At 44.4% G+C, this 22,588-nt stretch overlaps 1 protein-coding gene across 2 annotated transcripts; it reads left to right on the forward strand.

Moving 5' to 3' along the window:
- The first annotated feature begins 337 nt into the window (after positions 1 to 337).
- LOC147102818 (tetraspanin-10-like) lies at positions 338 to 19,562 on the forward strand. 2 transcript variants are annotated; one of them, XM_085963664.1, is made up of 3 exons: positions 338 to 512; positions 1,871 to 2,466; positions 19,081 to 19,562. In XM_085963664.1, exons 1-3 carry the CDS (start codon positions 510 to 512, stop codon positions 19,385 to 19,387), a joined length of 906 nt encoding a protein of 301 aa, XP_085819790.1. In that variant the 5' UTR covers positions 338 to 509; the 3' UTR covers positions 19,388 to 19,562. The 2 variants fall into 2 exon arrangements, with proteins under 2 accessions (XP_085819790.1, XP_085819791.1); XM_085963665.1 differs by lacking the exon at positions 338 to 512 and adding an exon at positions 1,247 to 1,343.
- Positions 19,563 to 22,588: the final 3,026 nt, after the last annotated feature.

Consider the following 22,588-nt stretch of genomic DNA (forward strand, 5'->3'; position numbering starts at 1 on the left):
TCTTCATGGCAAGACCCCTGAGACAATCCTCCATTTGTTCCACAGCTAGGGGCTGACATGTCTTACATCAATGCTCAACTGCACCAGGCTCTACTTTCATATTTGTATCCTTTGGCTTACTTGGGACGTCCTGAGGTCATGAAAGACACTATATAAATGCAAATCTTTCTTTTTTCTTTCTTCTTTGTGCTGTGTCTCACTATATGTCAACTCCTCATCTACACTATCCATATTCACTCGAGTGGGAGTCTCTGGACTGCTGCGTGCAAGTGGGAGAGTTAATGATGGAATTGGTGAGTGATTGTTGGTGTTGCCAGAGGTAGAGTTTTTACTCTTAAGCAATCCTCTCCACAGTATCCTGGCTTGCTGGAGAAGGAAACAATGCTGTTAACTTCGGTCTGGCCCCACAAGGCCATTAAGGAAACTTTACCTTAAGTCCATACTTGGCATATCTGGCTCCCAGGCAAGTTTGTGACTGTTCTGACAGACTCCACCAAACTTATGGATTTATGGTGAGTGTCCACTAGAACAGTTGTGGATTTTCAGTGTCTTTTTTTAAAACTTGCATATACTGACTTGAATCAGGGAGGAAAATGGCAGCTGAAAGAAGCTTGAATTTGTTTTGAGCAATTTGGTTGTGGTAGTTGATAGTTCCAGACTGTTGGATTTGAAAAGGAAGAAGCAATTTGATTGAGTGGTTTTATGGTAGTTTCTCGTTGCTGATTCATAGCTTTTCCTACCCTAATAAGTGGAAGTGACTTTTGATAACTTCTATTTCATCAATCAAATATTTGAGCCAATCAGTATGTTAGTTTTAAAGGAAGCGATTATTTTTGTCTTGCATTCACTTGAAACATGATGCCCTACAGGTATGCACTAAATGCATCTCTCTCTCCTATAAAATGTTTTAATGTATCGCTGCTGTTGACAGATATGTTAAAATCATATTCAAACCATGTTCTTAATCACGACTTTTCAATTTGTTGGAGCAGACAATCGAAATTGCATTTTGCTCTCTGCAATCTTCTCTCACTCTACTTCTTGATAAATGCAGGAAGAGAGAGAAAAGATTGTTGGCAAATAAACAGAAAGACCTGGAGAGTGAGACACGCGTGTTTTTTTTACTGCTTGAGAATGAACAATTAAATGAATGTTACATGAATCCCGTTTGCTATTTTCAATTCAATTTGTCTAACTCTTTAAGCTGCAACCCAGCTGCCCTCCATAGCATTGATGAGCTGTGAATGGAATGTGTGAGTGCGTTCAATTGAAACAGTGTGACTGTTAGAGTGAAAGAAAGCAAGTATCCGATGGACACGAGTGTGATACATTACCGTGTCTAGGTGAGTGACCGAGTAAACAGAGTGATTGTATGAGTAATTGTGTACGGTAGGAGTGCATGTGTGCCGCTATATTTGACCTATGTGAGTATATTTGGCACAGAATATGTATGAATGCGCGACTGTGAATTTATGTGTGAGTGACAATTCGTGAATATGTGAGAATGAAATGTGTGTGAGAGTAGGAATTCACTTTACTAGATTCAGTGAACACAACAAAGTGGTGTATGTCATGTTGTTTTGTGGGCTTTTCTAATGGCGCACTGTCGGAATCAAGGTTACACGTTGTGCAAAGCCCTTTTAGCTGAGTTAGTTTGTTGGAAGCGATCAGCTTTTGAGCGGTAGCCAGACTGCTGTGAGCGCTGAATCGCCAACACCGAATGGACGGCGCCGTGTGGGCACAGTTCCACTGCTTTCCGACGTTCTCCCAGTGACAAAACCAGATCTAAATGTCTGATCTCCAGTCAGTCTGATCTTTCACTAATCCCCCTCTTGTTTTTTTGTTTCCCTCCCTGTCTCCATCCCGACAGGAAGATCGGCTCCACAATGGTGAGATGGTGCCGGCGATGTGCGGTCGCTGTCCTCAGGCGGGCGGTGCTGAAGCGGAGAGCGACAGCCAACAGCGGAGCCGCCACCAACACCATCGGCACCATGAGGTCAACAAAGTCAACGGCTGCATCAAGTACGTGATGTTCCTGTTCAACTTCATGTTTACCGTCCTGGGCTATTTGATGCTTGGGATCGGGGTCTGGGGACTGATAGACAAGGAATCCCTGGACCCGGACAAGATCACCAATCTCAGTACAGACCCCATGCTGGTGTTCGTGGTTGTGGGACTGGTCGTCGGCACCATGTCTTTCTCTGGGTGCATTGGGGCCCTGAGGGAGAACCAATGCTTGCTGAAATTCTTCACCGTCGGTATCCTAATATTCGTGACGGTGGAGATAATCGGTGGGATCGTGGTCTATGTCCTGAGGGACAGAATAGAGCAGCACCTGGAGAATGGGATGATCCTGGGTATCCAGAGGTATCAGGACGATCCGGACCTCCGATTTATTATGAACGAGATCCAAAAAGGGTTGAAGTGCTGCGGGGTCCAGTCCTACCACGACTGGGAGCTAAACCTGTGAGTAGATAACAGCGGTATTTACAAAACCTTCTCATCCATTTTATATAATCTGCATGTAGCCTGGGCTTCAAAGTAATCGGATCTCACTTCTGCATAACAGTTGTTGCAGAGTTGCATGTCGAGTGAACCCTGTCCTTTTGGTGACTTTTATCGGGGGAGATTATTATTTCAGGCAGTCTTTCCGTCACACCAACAGGTTTCGGGTGGAAGTGGATCATCGCCTGCATCAATCAGCCACTAAATGTGAGAATAGCCAGGGTTAAGGTCGGTTGGTTACCTGATGGGCACATCCCCCGGATTATAGCAGGCTGAATCAAACAACTATCACTGTTTAAAATGCTCACTGTGCTTGGCTATCGGGCATAAACATATGTCGTTTAACAAATTTGTTTTGAACAGTCTTCTACCTGAAACTATCAGTTTGACTTTTCCATCTTTTGGTATAAAGTGCACTTTGCTGTTCCCCTTCATATCTAAACACCAGCCTAAGCACCAGCCTAAGCGTGGCAGCGTCTTCACAAAGACAGACCCATTCCCTGAAAGAAGGATACACATCCTGACAGGATTGTCAATGGTTGTGTTGGAAAGTCCGCCGTTTTCTGGCTGAGGAGGGAGTCCCCAGGGGTTTATTTATGCACAGTGCTTTGACAGAAATGTTAAGGACCCAAGTTCACCATCAATTGTGAAACATAGAAACATAGAAGATAGGAGCAGGAGTAGGCCATTCGGCCCCTCGAGCCTACTTCGCCATTCAATGAGATCATGGCTGATCATCCAAATTCAGCACCCTGTCCCTGCCTTTTCCCCATATCCCTTGATCCTTTTAGCCTTAAGAAATATATCTAACTCCTTCTTGAATATATTTAATGAATTGGCCTCAACTGCCTTCTGTGGTAGAGAATGCCACAGGTTCACCACTCTCTGGGTGAAGAAATTCCTCCTCATCTCTGTCCTAAATGGCTTACCCCTTATCCTTAGACTGTGACCCCTGGTTCTGGACTCCCCCGCCATCGGGAACATCCTTCCTGCATCTAGTCTGTCTAGTCCTGTTAGAATTTTATAAGTTTCAATGAGATCCCCTCTCATTCTTCTAAACTCCAGCGAGTATAAGCCCAATCGACCCAATCTCTCCTCATACGTCATTCCTGCCATCCCAGGTATCAGTCTGGTGAATCTTCGCTGCACTCCCTCCATGGCAAGAACATCCTTCCTCAGATACGGCGACCAAATCTGCACACAATAATAAAGGTGTGGTCTCGCCAAGGCCCTGTACAACTGCAGCAACACATCCTTGTTCCTGTACTCGAACCCTCTTGCTACGAAGGCCAACATACCATTTGCCTTCTTAACCGCCTGCTGCACCTGCATACTTACTTTCAGCGACTGGTGCACAAGGACACCCAGGTCTCGTTGCACTTCCCCTTCTCCCAATCTATTGCCATTCAGATAATAATCTGCCTTCCTGTTTTTGACACCAAAGTGGAGAACCTCACATTTATCCACGTTATATTGCATCTGCCATGCTTCTGCCCAATCACCCAACCTGTCCAAATCATACTGAAGTTTCTCAGCATCCTCCTCACAGCACACATGCCCACCCAGCTTTGTGTCATCTGCAAACTTGGAGATATTACATCTAGTTCCCTCATCTAAATCATTAATATATATTGTGAATAGCTGCGGTCCTAGGACCGATCCCTGCGGTGCCCCACTAGTCACTGCCTGCCACTCGGAAAAAGACCCGTTTATTCCAACTCTTTGCTTCCTGTCTGCCAACTAGTTCTCTATCCAAGTCAGTACCTTGCCCCCAATCCCATGTGCCTTAAATTTACACACTAAAGTCTTATGCGGGACCTTATCGAAAGCCTTCTGAAAGTCCAAATACACCAGATCCACTGGTTCTCCCTTATCTATTCTACCAGTTACAACCTCAAAAAATTCCAGTAGATTAGTGAAGCATGATTTACCTTTTGTAAATCCATGTTGACTTTGTCTGATCCTGTCACTGTTTTCTAAGTGCTCTGCTATTACATCTTTTATAATGGACTCTAGCATTTTCCCCACTACTGATGTCAGGCTTACCAGTCTATAATTCCCTGTTTTCTCTCTACCACCTTTTTTGAATATTGTTGCTTCACAGCCAGCACCGCCCACCCCCGCCCCCCCCCCCCCCCCACCCCAGCAGTTTTTCTACCCATGGTTTTGCTAACTGAAAACTCATGGTGAACGATACCCTTGCATTTGTTTCAACAGGCAAATGTTGACATTTATCATCTAATTCCAGCCACAGTGGGAATGTTGAACAATGATAACTGTTTGAGGCAAGCTGTTAAAACACGAGCGATGCTTCCTACAATAGCTTTCCTCTTTATTCAGTTCTATACACCAGCACATAGACTTATTTGGCACTTCCTTTACATGTGCTGCTGTGTCAGTGTGGGCCCTGGAGGTGCACAGCTCGTAAACATTGCCAGGAGAAGTTACAGGTTAGAGATTGGGGCTGGCACTGGGTTCCATCACATCTGTCCTCGCTACATCATAATGTTTACTGTTTACTTTTTAATTCACCGAATTCATTTCTGGGATATTTACGATGTAACTTCTCACAGGTGAAACATTTTATGCCTGCAACGTTATCATTTTGTGCTAATACAAAAGCAAAATACTGCGGATGCTGGAAATCTGAAATAAAAACAGAAAAGTATTTCCAGCATTTTCTGGTTTTATTATAGTTTTGTGCTAATTGTTTATAAAATACTCTCTGCGCTTTGAATTCCCCCCCACACTGCCCACCACTCTTCAATCAGAATCTAGGTGAAACAAACATTTGCCCCAATTTTCCTCTACCAGCCCTGACCGGGGTGGGGAGCGATTTGGGTTGAGCGCACTTAATGGGACTGCAACTTCATCACTGAACTTCCTGTGGGACTTATTTTGAATAATGAAGGCTTGTAGTGGGGGAAATGTGGGGAAGTGCTATTGGATAGAGGCAGGAGGGGAGCAGGAGGTCTGGGTACTTCCTGGGCCTTAAAGGCAGCAGTATCCTTAAAGGGGCAGCCACAGGGGAAACTCCATAAAATATCGATTTTAGTGGCTTTGAGGGGAGCATGGAACAGTGAATTTTAAAACTGGCAGCTGATGATGAGTATTGGCGAGTGCTGAAATCCATTTTAGCTGTCATTTGCATTTCTGTGGTCGTCTTCCTGATATAATAGTTCCAGTGCCCGTCAACGTTTGTGCTACTGTGCCTGGATTGGGATGCCAGCAGCATCCTGGGCATCCCCGCAGCCAGCTTTGAAGTTGATAAAAGGACAGCACTGTGGTGACGAGCAGTAGGTGGAGGAAAGAAAAAGTAGCGTGGGTGTGAAAAGAAATGATGACACGTCAATAGGAGGAACATACTGGTTTGATTTTGAGGGTTCTCGTTTTATTCAAGGTGAGATGAAATAGCTGTATAGTCAGGGAGAGGAAAGATCCTATCTCTGTGATAAGGAAACATTTGTTAGTGGTGCAGAAGAGGGACAGATGTATTTTGTCAGCAGCTGTCAAGGTGGCTTGTGGTTATTTCCACGCCCTCCCCTCACCATTTCCCTCTATATCAGCTATATCAAAAAGGGAAGGGTGGCATAGTACTGAGCACTGCCTCGAAGTGTACAAGATGAGTAGCATTCAGCAGTAAGTTCTGAAGCAGCAAAATCATTTTTATTCAAAAGCCAAAGATTGTGCCCTTTCTTGAGAATATTAGCCTGAAATTTTAAGCCTAAAATCACCCAAACTCAGTTTGGGTCATTTGGCAACCACATGCCATGCCCCAGCAGACTGGGCACAAAGGAACCCTGTTGTTGGGTTTATGGCAAGTGTTATAAGCCATCAGGTTTGAGAGCAATATTTTCCCATTTGGGTTAACCTCTCTTTCTTTGGGGAAGGAGCAGTACCTCTCTAATTCGGAACTCACTATTTAGAAAATGACAGGTGAGAACCCATATCCCACCATGCCCTGGCACTGGGCTTTAGTCCATCAACACACTTTACCTCTGTGCCCTCCCTTTTATATTATTTTTGTCTGTTGTCATTCTCAAGTTCCCTATCAGAGCACTGCCATCATATTGGGATGTGAAGTAGAGGCCAGCTGCTTCCTCATAGGGAGGAATGAGAAACTGATGAAGAAGTTACATAGAAACATAGAAGATAGGAGCAGGAGTAGACCATTCGACCCCTCGAGCCTGCTCCGCCATTCAATGCGACCATGGCTGATCATCCAAATTCAGTACCCGGTCCCTGCTTTCTCCCCATACCCCTTGATCCCTTTAGCCTTAAGAAATATATCCAACTCCTTCTTGAATATATTTAATGAATTGGCCTCTACTGCCTTCTGTGGTAGAGAATTCCACAGGTTCACCACTCTCTGGGTGAAGAAATTCCTCCTCATTTCTGCCCTAAATGGCCTACCCTTTACCCTTAGACTGTGACCCCTGGTTCTGGATTCCCCGACCATCAGGAACATCCTTCCTGCATCTAGTCTGTCCAGTCCTGTCAGAATTTTATAAGTTTCAATGAGATCCCCTCTCATTCTTCTAAACTCCAGCGAGTACAAGCCCAATCGACCCAATCTCTCCTCATACGTCATTCCTGCCATCCCAGGTATCAGCCTGGTGAATCTTCGCTGAACTCCTTCCATGGCAAGAACATCCTTCCTCAGATAAGGTGCCCAAAACTGCACACAATACTCAAGGTGTGGTCTCACCAAGGCCCTGTACAACTGGAGCAAGACATCCTTGTTCCTGTACTCAAACCCTCTCGCTACGAAGGCCAACATACCATTTGCCTTCTTAACCGCCTGCTGCACCTGCATGCTTACCTTCAGCGACTGGTGCACAAGGACACCCAGGCCTCGTTGCACTTCCCCTTCTCCCAATCTATTGCCTTTCAGATAATAATCTGCCTTCCTGTTTTTGCCACCAAGTGGATAACCTCACATTTATCCACGTTATATTGCATCTGCCATGCTTCTGCCCAATCACCCAACCTGTCCAAATCATCCTGGAGTTTCTCGGCATCCTCCTCACAGCATACACGCCCACCCAGCTTTGTGTCATCTGCAAATTTGGAGATATTACATCTAGTTCCCTTGTCTAGATCATTAATATATATTGTGAACAGCTGGGGTCCAAGGACCGATCCCTGCGGTACCCCACTAGTCGCTGCCTGCCACTCGGAAAAAGACCCGTTTATTCCAACTCTTTGCTTTCTGTCTGCCAACCAGTTCTCTATCCAAGTCAATACCTTGCCCCCAATCCCATGTGCCTTAACTTTACACGCTAATCTCTTATGCGGCACCTTATCGAAAGCCTTCTGAAAGTCCAAATACACCACATCCACTGGTTCTCCCTTATCTATTTTACCAGTTACATCCTCAAAAAATTCCAGTAGATTAGTCAAGCATGATTTACCTTTTGTAAATCCATGTTGACTTTGTCCGATCCTGTCATTGTTTTCCAAGTGCTCTGCTATTACATCTTTTATAATGGACTCTAGCATTTTCCCCACTACCAATGTCAGGCTTACCGGTCTGTAATTCCCCGTTTTCTCTCTACCACCTTTTTTGAATAGTGGGGTAACATTAGCTACCCTCCAATCCATGGGTACTGTTCCAGATTCCATCGAATGTTGGAAGATGATCAGCAATGCATCTACTATTTCTAGGGCCAGTTCCTTAAGTACCCTAGGATGTAGATTATCAGGCCCTGGGGATTTATCGGCCTTCAATCCCATCAATTTCCCTAACACCATTTCCCTACAAATACTGATTTCTTTCAGTTCCTCCCTTTCATCAGACCCTATGTACCCCGACATCTCTGGGAGGTTATTTGTGTCGTCCTTTGTGAAGACAGAACCAAAATATGTATTTAATTGGTCTGCCATTTCTTTGTTCCCCATTATAAATTCCCCTGATTCTGACTGCAAGGGACCTACGCTTGACTTCACCAATCTTTTTCTCTTCACATATCTATAAAAGCTTTTACAGTCAGTTTTTATGTTCCCTGCAAGCTTAATCTCATATTCTATTTTCCCCTTCTTAATTAATCCCTTTGTCCTCTGTTGAATCCTAAACTGCTCCCAATCTTCAGGTTTACTGCTTTTTCTGGCCAATTTATATGTCCTCTCCTTGGATCTTATGCTATCCCTAATTTCCCTTGTTAGCCACAGTTGAGTCACTTTTTTTGTTTTATTTTTATGCCAAACTGGGATGAACAAATTCTGTAATTCATCCATGTGGTCTTTGAATGTTTGCCATTGCCTATCCACCGTCAACCCTTTGAGTGACATTCCCCAATCAATCCTACCCAACTCGTGCCTCAGACCATCATAGTTTCCTTTATTTAAATTCAGGACCCTAGCCTTTGAGTCAATTACTTCATTCTCCATCTTAATGAAGAATTCTATCATATTATGATCGCTCCGACCCAAGGGGCCTCGTACAACAAGATTGCTAATTAATCCTTTCTCATTACATAATACCCAGTCTAAGATGGCCTGATCTCTGGTTGGTTCCTTAACATATTGGTCCAGGAAACCATCCTGTAAACACTCCAGGAATTCCTCCTCCACACTATTGTTACTAATTTGGTTAGCCCAATCTATATGTAGATTAAAGTCACCCATGATGACTGCTGTGCCCTTATTGCACGCTTCTCTAATTTCCCTTTTAATGCCATCCCCAACCTCCGCATTACTGTTTGGAGGTCTATATACCACTCCCACTAACGTTTTCTGCCCCTTGGTATTTCTCCGTTCTACCCATACAGATTCCACATCATCAGGGTGAATATCCTTCCTTACAATTGTGTTAATCCCTTCTTTAACCAGCAATGCTACCCCACCTCCCTTTCCTTTTTGCCTATTTTTCCTGAATATTGAATACCCCTGGTTGTTGAGTTCCCAGCCTTGGCCACCCTGGAGCCATGTTTCCGTAATCCCAATCAAATCATATTTGTTTACCTCTATTTGTGCAGCTAATTCATCCACCTTATTACGAATGCTCCTCGCATTAAAACGCAAAGCCTTCAGGCTTGTTTTTTTAACGCTCTTAGACCTATTCGAATTATTATTTACTGTGGCCATGTTTGATTTAAACCGTTGATTTCTCTGACTGCCACTTTTGTTTTTCTCCTTCCTATCTTTTGTTTTTATCCTTGCTTCCCTTTCCTCTGTCCCCCTGCTCAGGTTCCCAACCCCCTGCCATTTTAGTTTAAACCCTCCCCCAGAGCACTAGCAAACATTCCCCCTAGGACATCGGTTCCGGCCCTGCCCAGGTGCAAACCGTCCGGTTTGAACTGGTCCCACCTCCCCCAGAACTGGTTCCAGTGCCCCAGGAATTTGAATCCCTCCCCCTCGCACCATTCCTCTAGCCACGTATTCATCTGAAATATCCTTCTATTTCTACTCTGACTAGCATGTGGCACTGGTAGCAATCCTGAGATTACTACCTTTGAGGTCCTATTTTTTTATTTGCCTCCCAACTCCCCATATTCTGCTTTTAGGACCTCATCCCATTTTTTACCTATATCGTTGGTACCTATATGCACCACGACAACTGGCTGTTCACCCTCCCCTTCCAAAATGTTCTGCAGCTACTCTAAGATATCCTTGACCCTTGCACCAGGAAGGCAACACACCATCCTGGAGACTCATTTGCGGCCGCAGAAACGCCTATCTATTCCCCTTACAATAGAATCCCCTATTACTATAGCTCTACCCCTCTTTTTCCTCCCGTCCTGTGCGGCAGAGCCACCCCTGGTGCCATGAAGTTGGCCATCCCTTCCAACAGTACTCAAAGTGGTGTATCTGTTTGAGAGGGGGATGTCCACAGGGGACCCCTGCACTACCTGCCTGCACCTAGTTGTCTGTTGGTCACCCCTTCCCTTTCTGCCTGTCCAACCTTTGCCTGCGGTGTGACCAACTGCTTAAACGTGATATCCACGACGTCCTCTGCATCACGAATGGTCCAGTATGTATCCAATCGCAGCTCCAGCACCACAATGCGGTCTGCCAGTAGCTGCACTGGACACACTTCCTGCACACATGGTTGTCAGGGACACAGGCAGTGTCCCTGAGTTCCCACATAGCGCAGGAGGAGCATACCACGAGGTCGAGCTCTCCTGTCATGACTTACCCTTTAATTAATTGAAATTAAATTAAATCAAATCAATCCCACCAATTACACTACAGTTAAATGGTATATTTAAGGACCCTGGTTTACCAACAGTCCCCGCTACACCACAGAGAGCTTAAAAACTATAAACCACAGAGTTAAAGTTTAAAAAGAGAGAAATACTCACCAACCAATCACTTACCTGCTTCCTGGTGACGTCACACATCGATTACTTTTTACTTTTCTCCCTCCCTCTGAGTTCGGAGATTGGAGATTGGTAAACCTACCTGGTCTCTGCCGCTCTTTTAACACCGCCACTGCAAATTGTAAGTGCAACTTTTTTCCACCTCAGGGCTTTGTGTGAAACATCTCTCATTTAATAATTATAGACAACAGATCAGCATGGATATAAAGGGGAAATCCTGATATTACTCACACTGACCATTTGGCTAGAATTACCATGTACAGCAGGCACTTCAAAGCACTGGAGAGGTACCACCAACGCTGCCTCTGCAAGATCCTCCAAATCCATTGGCAGGACAGGCGCACCAATGTCAGTGTTCTCGCTCAGGCCAACATCCCCAGCATCGAAGCTTTGACCACGCTCGATCAGCTCCAATGGACGGGCCACATCATCCGCATGCCCGATACGAGACTCCCAAAACAAGCGCTCTACTCAGAGCTCCAACACAGTAAGAGAGCCCCAGGTGGGCAGAGGAAACGCTTCAAGAACACCCTCAAAGCCTCCTTGAAAAAGTGCAACATCCCCACTGACACCTGGGAATCCCTGGCCCAGGGCTGCACAAAGTGGAGGAGAAGCATCCGGGAAGGCACTGAATGCCTCGAGTCTCTTTGCTGGGAGCAAGCGGAAACCAAGCGCAAACAGCGGAAGGAGCGCGCGTGTTGTGTCTCCTTGTGTTCTTATACTATAAATAATACAGACACTTTTAGCTCATTTTAGTTACTGCTTTTACTAGCTGTATTCTTGCCTTGTTTCTGTGCTGCCGCATGGTGCGGAGTGATACAAGATGTCCGACGCTGCACTGTGCACTGCCCGTGCACAGTGTGCCACACAGCAATATAACTACACCATACCAAAGTAGTTCCATACCAAAGTAGTTCCATTTAACGATGTGATACTATAACAATGTAACATCCCTCTTTTTCTCAAAAAACTAAAACATGAAATTTAACAATTTAAATGAACAAATATTATATCTAAACTATTACAGGAAACTTCGCGATATCCGGCACCAACGGGACCGGCGTGATGCCGATCTATAAAAACTTCCGGACAGACCAGCGCTAATGTTGAAGGATACGGAGGTTTTCATCTCTGTATCTGACAACAAACACTGTTGCTTAGCAACAGCTTGTAAACCATCGGCCCGTACCTTGGAAGCGTCTCTGTAGCTTAGCAACAGCTTCAGAGAGGCTTTCCAGAGACTGACTGTTTATAAAAAAAAAAAAAATGCTAGGAGAAGAAAAAAAAGAAAAAAACCTAACAAAACGGCTGCTGATTTCTGCCATTAGATCGATGTTTCCAGACATGCAACCTCCGGATAAACCAAAGTTTCCTGTATTATCAACTACAAAGAATCGTGAGGTTTTTTTTTTATTCGCGATATCACTCAGGTGGTTGGATGTTGTCCCTCCATCTTGTGGATTTGGTGGTGACCATTCCTCTCTGCGGTGTTTTGGTGTGTTCCGCTCTCGTTGTTGTTGTTGCTGTCGCCTTTGGAGTTGGAGTGTGCATGCTTGTGGTTGTTTGATTTGTAGCGCTTGTTTCTGGTGTTGTCAATGTTGCTGATGTTGTCTGCTGCTTATCTAGTTCAGGTGAAGGTTTGATGTGGAGTCTGTTCCGTCTGTATTGGTTACCAGGTTCAGTCTCTACGAAGTAGGATCTTGGAGTATCAGCTTTTCCAATGACCTTGGCTGGATTCCAGGTTTTCAACACCGGATCTTGCACATACACTGATTGTCCATTCAGCAATTCTGGTAGCGTCTTTGCATGTTTATCGTAATGTTTGCTTCCTACGATTTGTGCTTCTGCCAGCTTTTGTCTGAAGTCCTCCTGGTCCTGGGGAGGATGTATTTTTGCTGGTAGTGTAGTCTTAAACTTCCTCCCATTCAGCAATTCCGCAGGTGATTTCATGTCTGCTTTCAGTGGTGTTGATCTGAGTGATAGGAGGGCAAGGTCTTGGTCTTCCCCCATCTCACTACTTTTGATGAGAGTTCTCTTGATAGTCTGATGAACCCGTGTCCCCTTGGGAAATGTGGGGATGAGGTTACTATTTTGAACCCATACTTTTCTGCCAGAGCTCTGAATTCACTCGATGTGAACTGTGTTCCATTGTCACAGATTACCTTTTCCGAGATTCCTTGTTCAGCAAACAAGCTCTTTGCAATCCTGGTGGTAGTTGTGGCTCCCAAGTCTTTCATCCTTTTCACAAAAGGAAACTTGGAATAGTAATCTGCCACTATGAGATACCATTCTTGATTGCACATGAAGAGATCTGCCCCAACAGTGTGCCATGGTCTTGACGGTATTTCACTAGGTATCATCTCCTCTTTCTGTTGTGCATTTCTGTATTTCTGGCATATACCACATGCAGAGACCATCTGTTCGATATTTTTGTACATGCCTATCCAGTATACAGCTGATCTGGCTCTCAGCTTGCATTTCTCCACTCCCATGTGGCCTTCATGTATGAGATGGAGAAGTTGTGTCTGCATCGTCTTTGGCACGATGATCCTCGATCCAGCAAGGAGAATACCGTCTTCTACTGCAATATCGTCTTTAATCGTCCAGTATTGACGAATTGCCGCCTGTACCTGCTGGATTCTCTCCGGCCACCCCTGTATTACTTGTTGTGTGAGTAGTTGCAACTCCTCATCTTTGCTAGTCTCATCTCTGATTTGACTGAGCTTTGTAGGGGTAACATTCACTAGGTGGTGGATTTTTACTGTTAGGCCCTCCACCTCGTGTTTCTCATATGGTGACAATCGAGACAACGCATCTGCTAGCACCATTTCCTTTCCTGGCTTATATTTAAGCGTGAAGTCATAGCTTTGGATCCTTAGAAGTAGTCTTTGCAGTCTTGCGGGCGCTTTGCACAGATTCTTCTTATAGATCTGTTCTAGTGGACGATGGTCACTCTCTATTGTAAATCGCCTGCCAGATAGGTATGTATGGAATTTCTCGCATCCGTAAACTACTGCTAGTAGTTCTGTTTCTATGTTGGCGTATCTCGTCTCGGCTGATGTCAAGGCCTTTGATGCGAAAGCTATCGGCTTTCCTTCCTGCGCCAGAGCTGCCCCTAGTCCTCTGGTAGAAGCGTCTACTTGCAGAGTGACTGGTTTTCTTCTGTCATAATATGACATTTGTTTCTTTGCACAACAATTCTTTAAGTTGTTTGAAATTCCTTTCGTGTGATTCAGACCACTGGTATTCGGCGTCTTCTTTCAATAGCTCTCTGAGATTTGTTGTATGTTCCGACATGTGTGGGATGAAAGAACTCGGCCTAGAAATTGGGTTGTGGGTTCGCCAGGGCTGTAGCGCCAGAAATTTTGCGCCAGTGTTAATGCGGCAGCGCCCGACGAAAATTCGGTTGCGCCGGGCCCAGACGGCGGCGGGCGCTAAAGGAGGGTTTTAGCGCCTCAAAACGGGCGTTCAATTGGGTTTTCCAGCGCTAATCCCCCGCTGCGGCACCCGATGCGGTGCGGCAGGCTGGGGAACTGCAGGCCTCCTCCTTCTGTTAAGGAGGAGCTGCCTGCAGCCGACAACTGACCGGCGGATTCCCCCGACATCTGAGCCCGGCACCTCGGAAGTGCCGGGCTCGCAGCACACACACATCAGGGCCGCGGGGGGGGTGATGCAGGAGTCCGGGAAGGGAGGTGCGGGCAGGCGGCCGCCGGGAACGCGGCCGGCCGCCGCTCCACCTTTATGCGCCGGCGCAAAGGCGTGTAAGAATCCTTTCCACAATCGTTGGTTGCGCCTGCCACGGGCGAGGTGGGCGCAACTGAATTTGGGCTTGGGGCCGGGTTACCACGGCAACCGGGACGCTGCGCACACCGATGACGTCATCGGTGCCGGCGCAGCGCTACCGGCTAACGCCGATGGTAAGGCCCAAGTCAATTTCAGAAACGGCTATAATTCCAGCGCAATGCCCTCCAGCGCCGCTAATTGGGCGCTAACCCCACTCAATTTCTAGGCCCTCATGTATTGGACCAAGCCGAGGTAACTCCTCAGCTCTTTCTTGTCTTTGGGTGGTTTCATTTCAGCAATCGCCGCAATCTTCTCTGGATTTGGCTTGACTCCCTCTGGTGTATAAATCATACTGAAGAATTGGCATTCCTTGACTTTAACTATGCACTTATCTGCATTTAACTTGATGCCAGCCTTCCTGGTACTCTCCATGGCCTCATGTAGGTGCATGTCATGGTCTCTTTCATCTGCTCCATAGATCTGAATATCATCAGCTATTCCTGTAGCTCCTTCACAGCCTCTATGTTTTGTCTATTTTCTGTTGAAAGATATCTTGACTGACCTTTAGCCCGAATGGTAGCCGCAGGAATTTGTAACGCCCAAATGGTGTGTTGAATGTTGTCAGTGCTGTTGATTCCTCATCCAACTTCACGTTCCAATATCCATTTCTGGCATCTAGTTTTGAGAAAACCTTGGCTCCTGCCAGTGATGGCGTAATCTCCTCTAGCGTTGGGGTGGGATAGTGGTCCCTCTTTATTGCCTGGTTTAGATCTTTGGGGTCCAAACATATTCTGAGACGCCCGTTTGACTTTTCTCGTACCACAATTGAGTTTACCCAGTCTGTGGGTTCAGTGACCTTTACGATCACTCCCTTTTCTTCCATCTTCTTTAGCTCTCTTTCAAGCTTTGTCTTCAGCTCGATGGGTACTTTTCGTGGCGCATGGATAACGGGCTTTACCTCTGGATCGATGGTGATGTGGTATTGGAAATCTCCGAAACATCCCACTGTATCATCGAAACATTCCGGATACATGTCTATCAAGTCTTTTTTACTCTTGATTTGTGGGCGGTTCTCCAGTGGGGTGTTGCTGTCTATCTTCCGTGGCGTTTCCGTCAGCTCGTGATGCACTGAGATCAATCTCAAATTCTCGCAGCTGTTTAATCCCAGGATCGCTGGCCCCTCAGTGTCGGTGACATAGAACATGCAGTTGATGTTCTTTCTTTTATGTGTCCCTTTGATAAAGGTTATTCCGAGTTGTTTAATCTCACACCCCCCGTATGCTGTCAGCATGACATTACTTGCCTTTAAACAACCCTTTTTCGGGTAGCCATCTTCTCTCAGGTTTTTGGGAAAGATCTGCTGGTACAGTCTCAATGGGAGAATGTTGCTCTGAGCCCCTGTGTCCAGCTTCAACTTTAAGTTGATGGTTTTGGGCCGACCGTTGACCTTTTATTTTGATTTGGATGATGGTGTGCAATTCTCTCTTCGGAGTATTTTTCGCTCTGGACATCTCGTGAAGCTGTATCTTTATGGTTTCGATGTTTAGTGCATTGTTGTGATCATCATCATCATCCTGCTCATCCATGGCATGGATATTGTGTTTCTTTCTCTGGTTCTGCTGTCCGCCTTTGTTTTTGATGTATGTTCCTTCTTTCCTCGTTCTACACCTCTTTTCCCAGTGGTTTAGTTTGCCACATGCATTGCAGCTTGTTCCATATGCTGGACATTTCCTCTTGTCTGTGTAATCGTGCGGTCTGCCACAATTTCTGCACATGTTTCCCCCGTTGTCATGTGCATGTCTTTGTGTGTTGTACTTTCTCTCACTGTATCCACTCTGTTGTCCGTCTCAGAAGCCGTCCGCATGTCAGCCGTTTGAGAAATCAGCATTTTCATTTGCTGCTTCATGGCTTCATGAGCTCTCGCAGTATCTACAGCCTCTGTTATTCTGAGCTTTTCTTTTCCTATCAGGGCTTTTTGTACCACTACATGCGCTGACCCCCATATTAGCTGGTCCACAAGCCTTTCTTCCATTTCCTTAAATTTACACTTGCTGGCTTCATTTCTCAGCCTTGTCAGGAAATTGTCAGCTGTTTCACCGGGTTCCTGTCTTAGACTCTGGAATTTGTATCTGTGTATACGGTGATTGGATTTAGGCTCTAGATGGTTGCTGAATTTGTCAAAAATTGTCGCAGGGTTTTCTTTTTCCTCTTCAGTCAAACTCCAGCTATTATACAAATCTAGACCTTTTTCTCCTGTCCACAACAGAATGTAACTAACCTTTTCCTCATTGGTAGTACCCTTCAGGAAGCTTTTGAATGTAAGCTCACATTTCTGTTTGAACTTGCGGAATGCTTCTACTATATCGTCGGCTTCCCAGTTCATGAGGGGTTGCATTTGCACAGTCGTCATTTTAGTTTCCCGTACGATTCACTCTCAAATCACCGCAGACATCGGCACTCACAATCAGCTCATAAAATCACTCTTCGTCTTATTCGTGGTTCGTATAGCACAATTTTGTACTCACTTATACCGCTGCCACCATGTTGTGTCTCCTTGTGTTCTTATACTATAAATAATACAGACACTTTTAGCTTATTTTAGTTACTGCTTTTACTAGCTGTATTCTTGCCTTGTTTCTGTGCTGCCGCATGGTGTGGAGTGATACAAGATGTCCGACGCTGCACTGTGCACTGCCCTTGCACAGTGTGCCACATAGCAATATAACTACACCATACCAAAGTAGTTCCATACCAAAGTAGTTCCATTTAGCGATGTGATACTATAACAATGTAACAGCACCCCACCCACCCGCCCCTTCAACCACCATCTGCCCCACCTGTGACAGAGAGTGTAGGTCCCACATTGGACTCATCAGTCACCTGAGAACTCGTTTTTAGTGTGGAAGTAAGTCATCCTCAGTTCTGAGGGACTGCCTAAAAAGAAGAGAATTATCAAAAGGAGAAACTGGTATTGGTTCAGGTGCAGTACTGGCAGAGATTTGGCTGGAGAACTGTACATGGATTGTATAGAGCTAAAGCAAGTGAGAGAAGTTAGAATAAAATCAGCAGTAGGGAAAAGTTAATAAATGTTCTGTATATTTATCCATAGGGCACATTCAGGCTGCTGTTAGGTCAGTCTTATGTAATGTCCCCTGTGGTACATACTGTACACCTGTCAGCTTTCCCACAATGGTAAACTGAAAGTCCTAAGCTTCTGATTTGGTCTCAACAAGAAAACAAAAGTCAGAGGAATAGTTAAAAAAAATTGTTCCTTCAGTCCTGAACACAATGTGGTATTTATAAAAAATCATTTTCACTTATTTTGTTCCAGTTTCACAATTTGTACCATCCTGTGGGAGAAAGGCTGTGTTGGAATGGCTCATGAAATTCTAAATTAAACTTTCATTTTTGACTAAACTTGTGTCCCCTTACCTAAAACTCCTGCAGGAGAAACTGGTCGTACCTAAAACTCCTGCAGGAGAAACTGGTCTTACCTACTCCTGCAGGAGAAACTGGTCTTACCTAAAACTCCTGCAGGAGAAACTGGTCTTACCTAAAACTCCTGCAGGAGAAACTGGTCGTACCTAAAACTCCTGCAGGAGAAACTGGTCTTACCTAAAACTCCTGCAGGAGAAACTGGTCGTACCTAAAACTCCTGCAGGAGAAACTGGTCTTACCTAAAACTCCTGCAGGAGAAACTGGTCTTACCTACTCCTGCAGGAGTTTTAGGTAACTCCTTCTGTGTCTTTACATGATTCTGTAATGAAAGTGTGGGTGCCATTCTGTGGCCTTGTGTTTGTGTTTGATACATGCTGCTGGCTTAATTTCATATGAAATAAAACTCATATTTACTTATGCATATTCAAAATATTGGCTTGTCATTTGAGATTTTTGTAGGCATATCAAAATTCCATGAACCAAATTAGACATTTGTGCTCATTGAGTTCATATAACTGACTATTTAAAATGAACAAATTGACTTGAAATTGGCAATGAGGCCATTGAAAAAGGGACACTACATCTTTTAAAAAAAAAAGGGTTTAAAAGTGCAAAAATGTATTTTCTACCAGTTATAACTTAATGTCACACCAGGAGAGATACTCACTGCCTATATGATGGTCGCATGTTTGATTCACTTTGGTGGCCGCCACTAATATCCACAGTTTTAGCCGTGCTAACTTTGATCATTTTTCATGTCAGCTAGTCAATGGAATGTTTCACAAGAGTAGACAGTGCCATTGAAATTGCCCGTCCCACAACAACGTTTTCTTCCTGACAGCCTGTGGCACAGCAGTAGTGGCAGCAGTTATGGAACACTCTGAATCATGAGGCCTCATGTACTTCTCCATTGAAAGAGGCAAATGGTCTTGTGTAGAAATTGGGGAAGAATTCAAATAGTGCATGTTATTTCTGTTAAAAAACAGAACTTGTGAAATGTTTCTAAGCTGCTGATATACGTTTTCTTTTGCAGGTATTTTAATTGCAGCTCCCCTGGCGTCCATGCTTGTGGAGCACCTTCTTCATGTTGCATCAACCCCCAAGAAAATGGCACAGTTATGAACTCTCAGTGTGGCTTTGGCACTTTACACATGGAAGAAGTGACGGCCCAGAATTATATCTATCTCCGTGGGTGTATGTCACGCCTCACTAGCTGGCTTACTAGTAACGTAGGTCCAATTGGTGCATTTGGTGTCATTCTCATGGTTATTCAAGTACTTGGGCTCATTTTTGCAACTAAGGTGCTAAGTGATATTGAACTAATCAAGGCCCATTGGTAGCAGAGGGAAAGACAAGGCATTCCTGCGATACTTTATCAAACTGCCAACAGCGGATGGGAGGAACCTGTTTGAGGAGTGTAAGATTGAACTGTTCCATATTTTTGTTAGCATTCATGTCTGACATAATCCACACCTCAAATGGAGTTTTAAATAAATTCAGACTCACTTTGTTGTCTTTGACCGAGTCTGCCTCTGAAATCCATCCTAAGTTTTTCTGAGACTTTTTACTTATCCAATTAAGGATTGTTATGAATGGAATACAAAGGTTAAGTGTGCTGAGAGGATTTAGGTACATGCAAACTAAGAGTGATTACACACATTGCATGCCTTCCCAACCATTTTGTATCCTGCAACTCTGCATATACAGGATAGTTTTACTTACCTTTTTTCTTCAAAGATGTATGTTTTCTCACAGTGCTTAGACTACACAGACAAGCAGAGGATTTGAGATACACAAATAATAGATTCATTGTAGTATTATTGTACATGTTCAGTGGGAGCTATTACCTATTATTAAAAATTCTACCTACCTGCATAATTCAACACAGAGGTAATAGTTAGAGGGCTAATCTTATATATATAAAAGGATCGTTCTGTCTGTCTGTCCTCCGGTGTGTGTCTGTCCGGCTATGCACTCGAAAGTTATAGAGCGTACCTACGCGTGCATTACCTCCAAAGAAAGCTTACGGTTCCAGGACGGTCGTAAGCATATTTACTTTTCGGTCGGACGAAAATTGTTCGCGCCTTATGCAAAAAACCTTCAAAATTAAACTCATTATCTGCTACTTAGCATTGATTGACTGACGTCAAGGTTCCTCCAATCCTGTGCCGTCACGATTGACCAATCCTACAGTTCAGTCGCCTGATGGTTGGCCAATCACTGCGTCTGTGGGCGGGACTAATCATTTTCATCTCAGGGATGTGGCAGCCATTGCCTCAAGCTAAAAACCCCATTTACTTCCAGCTCAAAATCTGCTCATCCAGCTTCGAAAAAGTTAGTATCTCTTATGTTATTTTTAAAAGATTTACCAAAAACGTTTTATAAGTACTTTCACTTTCATCTTTCAAGGTATTAAAAGGTAGAAATGTTGCCCGGCAGCAGATTGAGAGAGGGACACAGAGACAGGGCCCAAAAGCCTGGGACTCGATTTAAAATGTTGCCCGGCAGCAGATTCACAGAGGGACACAGAGAGGCCCCAAAGCCTGGGACTCGATTTAAACCGCCCGGCCCAAAACAGCCCTGGCAAAGCCGGGCTCCCCCAGCTAGTTTGTTTATAAAGGCTGTTGTGTTAACATAATATTTTAACAGCTGTTTGTGAGAGAAATGAAGGTTGTGTGGAGCTGTGAGTTGAGTGTGCCTGCTAATAATCTTGGAATGTCATTTGAGTGCACAGATCTTCTGAAACTCCACTAATCAGTTTAAAAATCAAGATTATCTGGTGACATTTGTCAAGCTGTTTTGATTGGTTGACGACCCATGTCAAAATACATCTAGTTTAATGTTACTGTGATGAATTCAACTGAATTATGCTAGGAACACACAAAAAGTAGCTACTATATTCAGGTGAGTTACATTGGTAAAAATGAGTGGTTGATGCATTCTAAAGCAACCATTAACTATAATCATTTTGGGTAAAGATTATGGCCCAGTAATTCCGGTCCCAACGCGTGAGTGCGGACGGGGTACTCACGCATGGGCCCATTGGAAGTGCTGGATTTCAGCATGCACAGCGCATGCGCGGAAAACTGGCATTTCCTCTCCTCTGAACCAAGGGGTTAAGAGGCGGTTCCCTTGCGACGTTTGAGGCAGCGCGTACGCGTTGAACTTCGGTTTTTTGACAGGTTTGTTCGTGCGTGAAGGCCTCCACTTTTTACGAATGTAAAAAGCAGACGTAAGGACTTAGTTTTATAAGGTAAATGGTCTAATAATTAAAGTTAGAAATTTTTTTCCACAGGTTTATTATTTTTAAAGAATTTACAGTAAGGTAAATATATTTTTGGACCCGATTTCTTGAAAAAAAATTTTTGGCAGAAATTTGAATAATTGTTTAAATAGTTTTTTTAAGTTATTAATAGTTAATTTAATTATTGGAATGTTTTTTTAACTTTTATTTAAAGTTTAAGTAGTGTTTTGGGTGCCCGAACTTTTCATGAGTTTGACAGGTCTTATGTCTAACTCATGAATGGACTTTTGTAAACTCCCATTGGTTGCCCAGTGCTCACGTGGTCCCAGCCGGCTCATCACACTGAGTACGCCGCAGGATCACGCACGCACAGCGCGCCGGGAGCTGAACCGGGCCACAGACCGGAAATCCACGCAGGCCCAGTCTTCAAATGTCAGCGCGATATGTAAGTGTAGGTCGGGGGCTTGCACCCGCGGGAAGCCCCCGACCCGAATTTCTGGGCCATTATCTCAATTTATTTTTTCTTTATCATATTTGTCTGGACACCTGTATTAAATAAGGAAATTAAAATTAGGAGGGAGGGAAAGAAAGAAAGAAAGGAAGGTAAGAGGGGGAGAAAGAAAGCAAGAATGAAAGAGAGAAAAATAGAAAAAGTGAGAAAGAAAGCGAGTATGTGAGAGAAAGAAGGGAAGAGAAAAAAGAATTGAGGAGATACAGGGCTATGGAAAGAATCCTGGTAATCACAGCTGAAAAGAAACTGGAAGCTATCTTGAACAACTATTGAGGTAACTTTATATTAAAGATTTTCCATGATTTTGTCAATTTTACATACAGCTCTCGTCATAGCTCAGTGAGTTTATTCGTGAGTAGCTGGGGTGGGGGTAGGGACACTGAAATTGTTCCTGTGTTAGGGGGGAGAAAAATGGGCTTGGATTTCCGCCCCTATTATTCAGCAACTACAGCTGGAAGTAATGTACGGACAGCAGGTGAGGAGCGGACTGGGCTCAGGCATGAAGTCCCCAGTGGATACTCGCTGTCACGACTCATGAATGAACAATGGCCATTTGGCTGAGGCACAGGAAGCTGTGGACCCGTATCCCAGCAAAGAGTCAGTCCTACTGAGAGGAGTGGAGAAAATTGGCGAGCAAAAGATTCCAAAAAGAAGTTTACATAAAATTCAAAATGGTACGTTGATTTTTAACAGAAAATGTATGGAGAAACAAACACCGTGGAGCATATAACAATGAGAATATTGACTGGCGAAAGTTGTAAAGCAGTAACAGTAAGTTGACATTCT

The sequence above is a fragment of the Somniosus microcephalus genome, chromosome 21 (assembly GCF_052327205.1).
Source record: "Somniosus microcephalus isolate GS21.2 chromosome 21, FLI_Smic_1.0, whole genome shotgun sequence".
In the NCBI taxonomy this organism is placed as follows: Eukaryota; Metazoa; Chordata; class Chondrichthyes; order Squaliformes; family Somniosidae; genus Somniosus; species Somniosus microcephalus.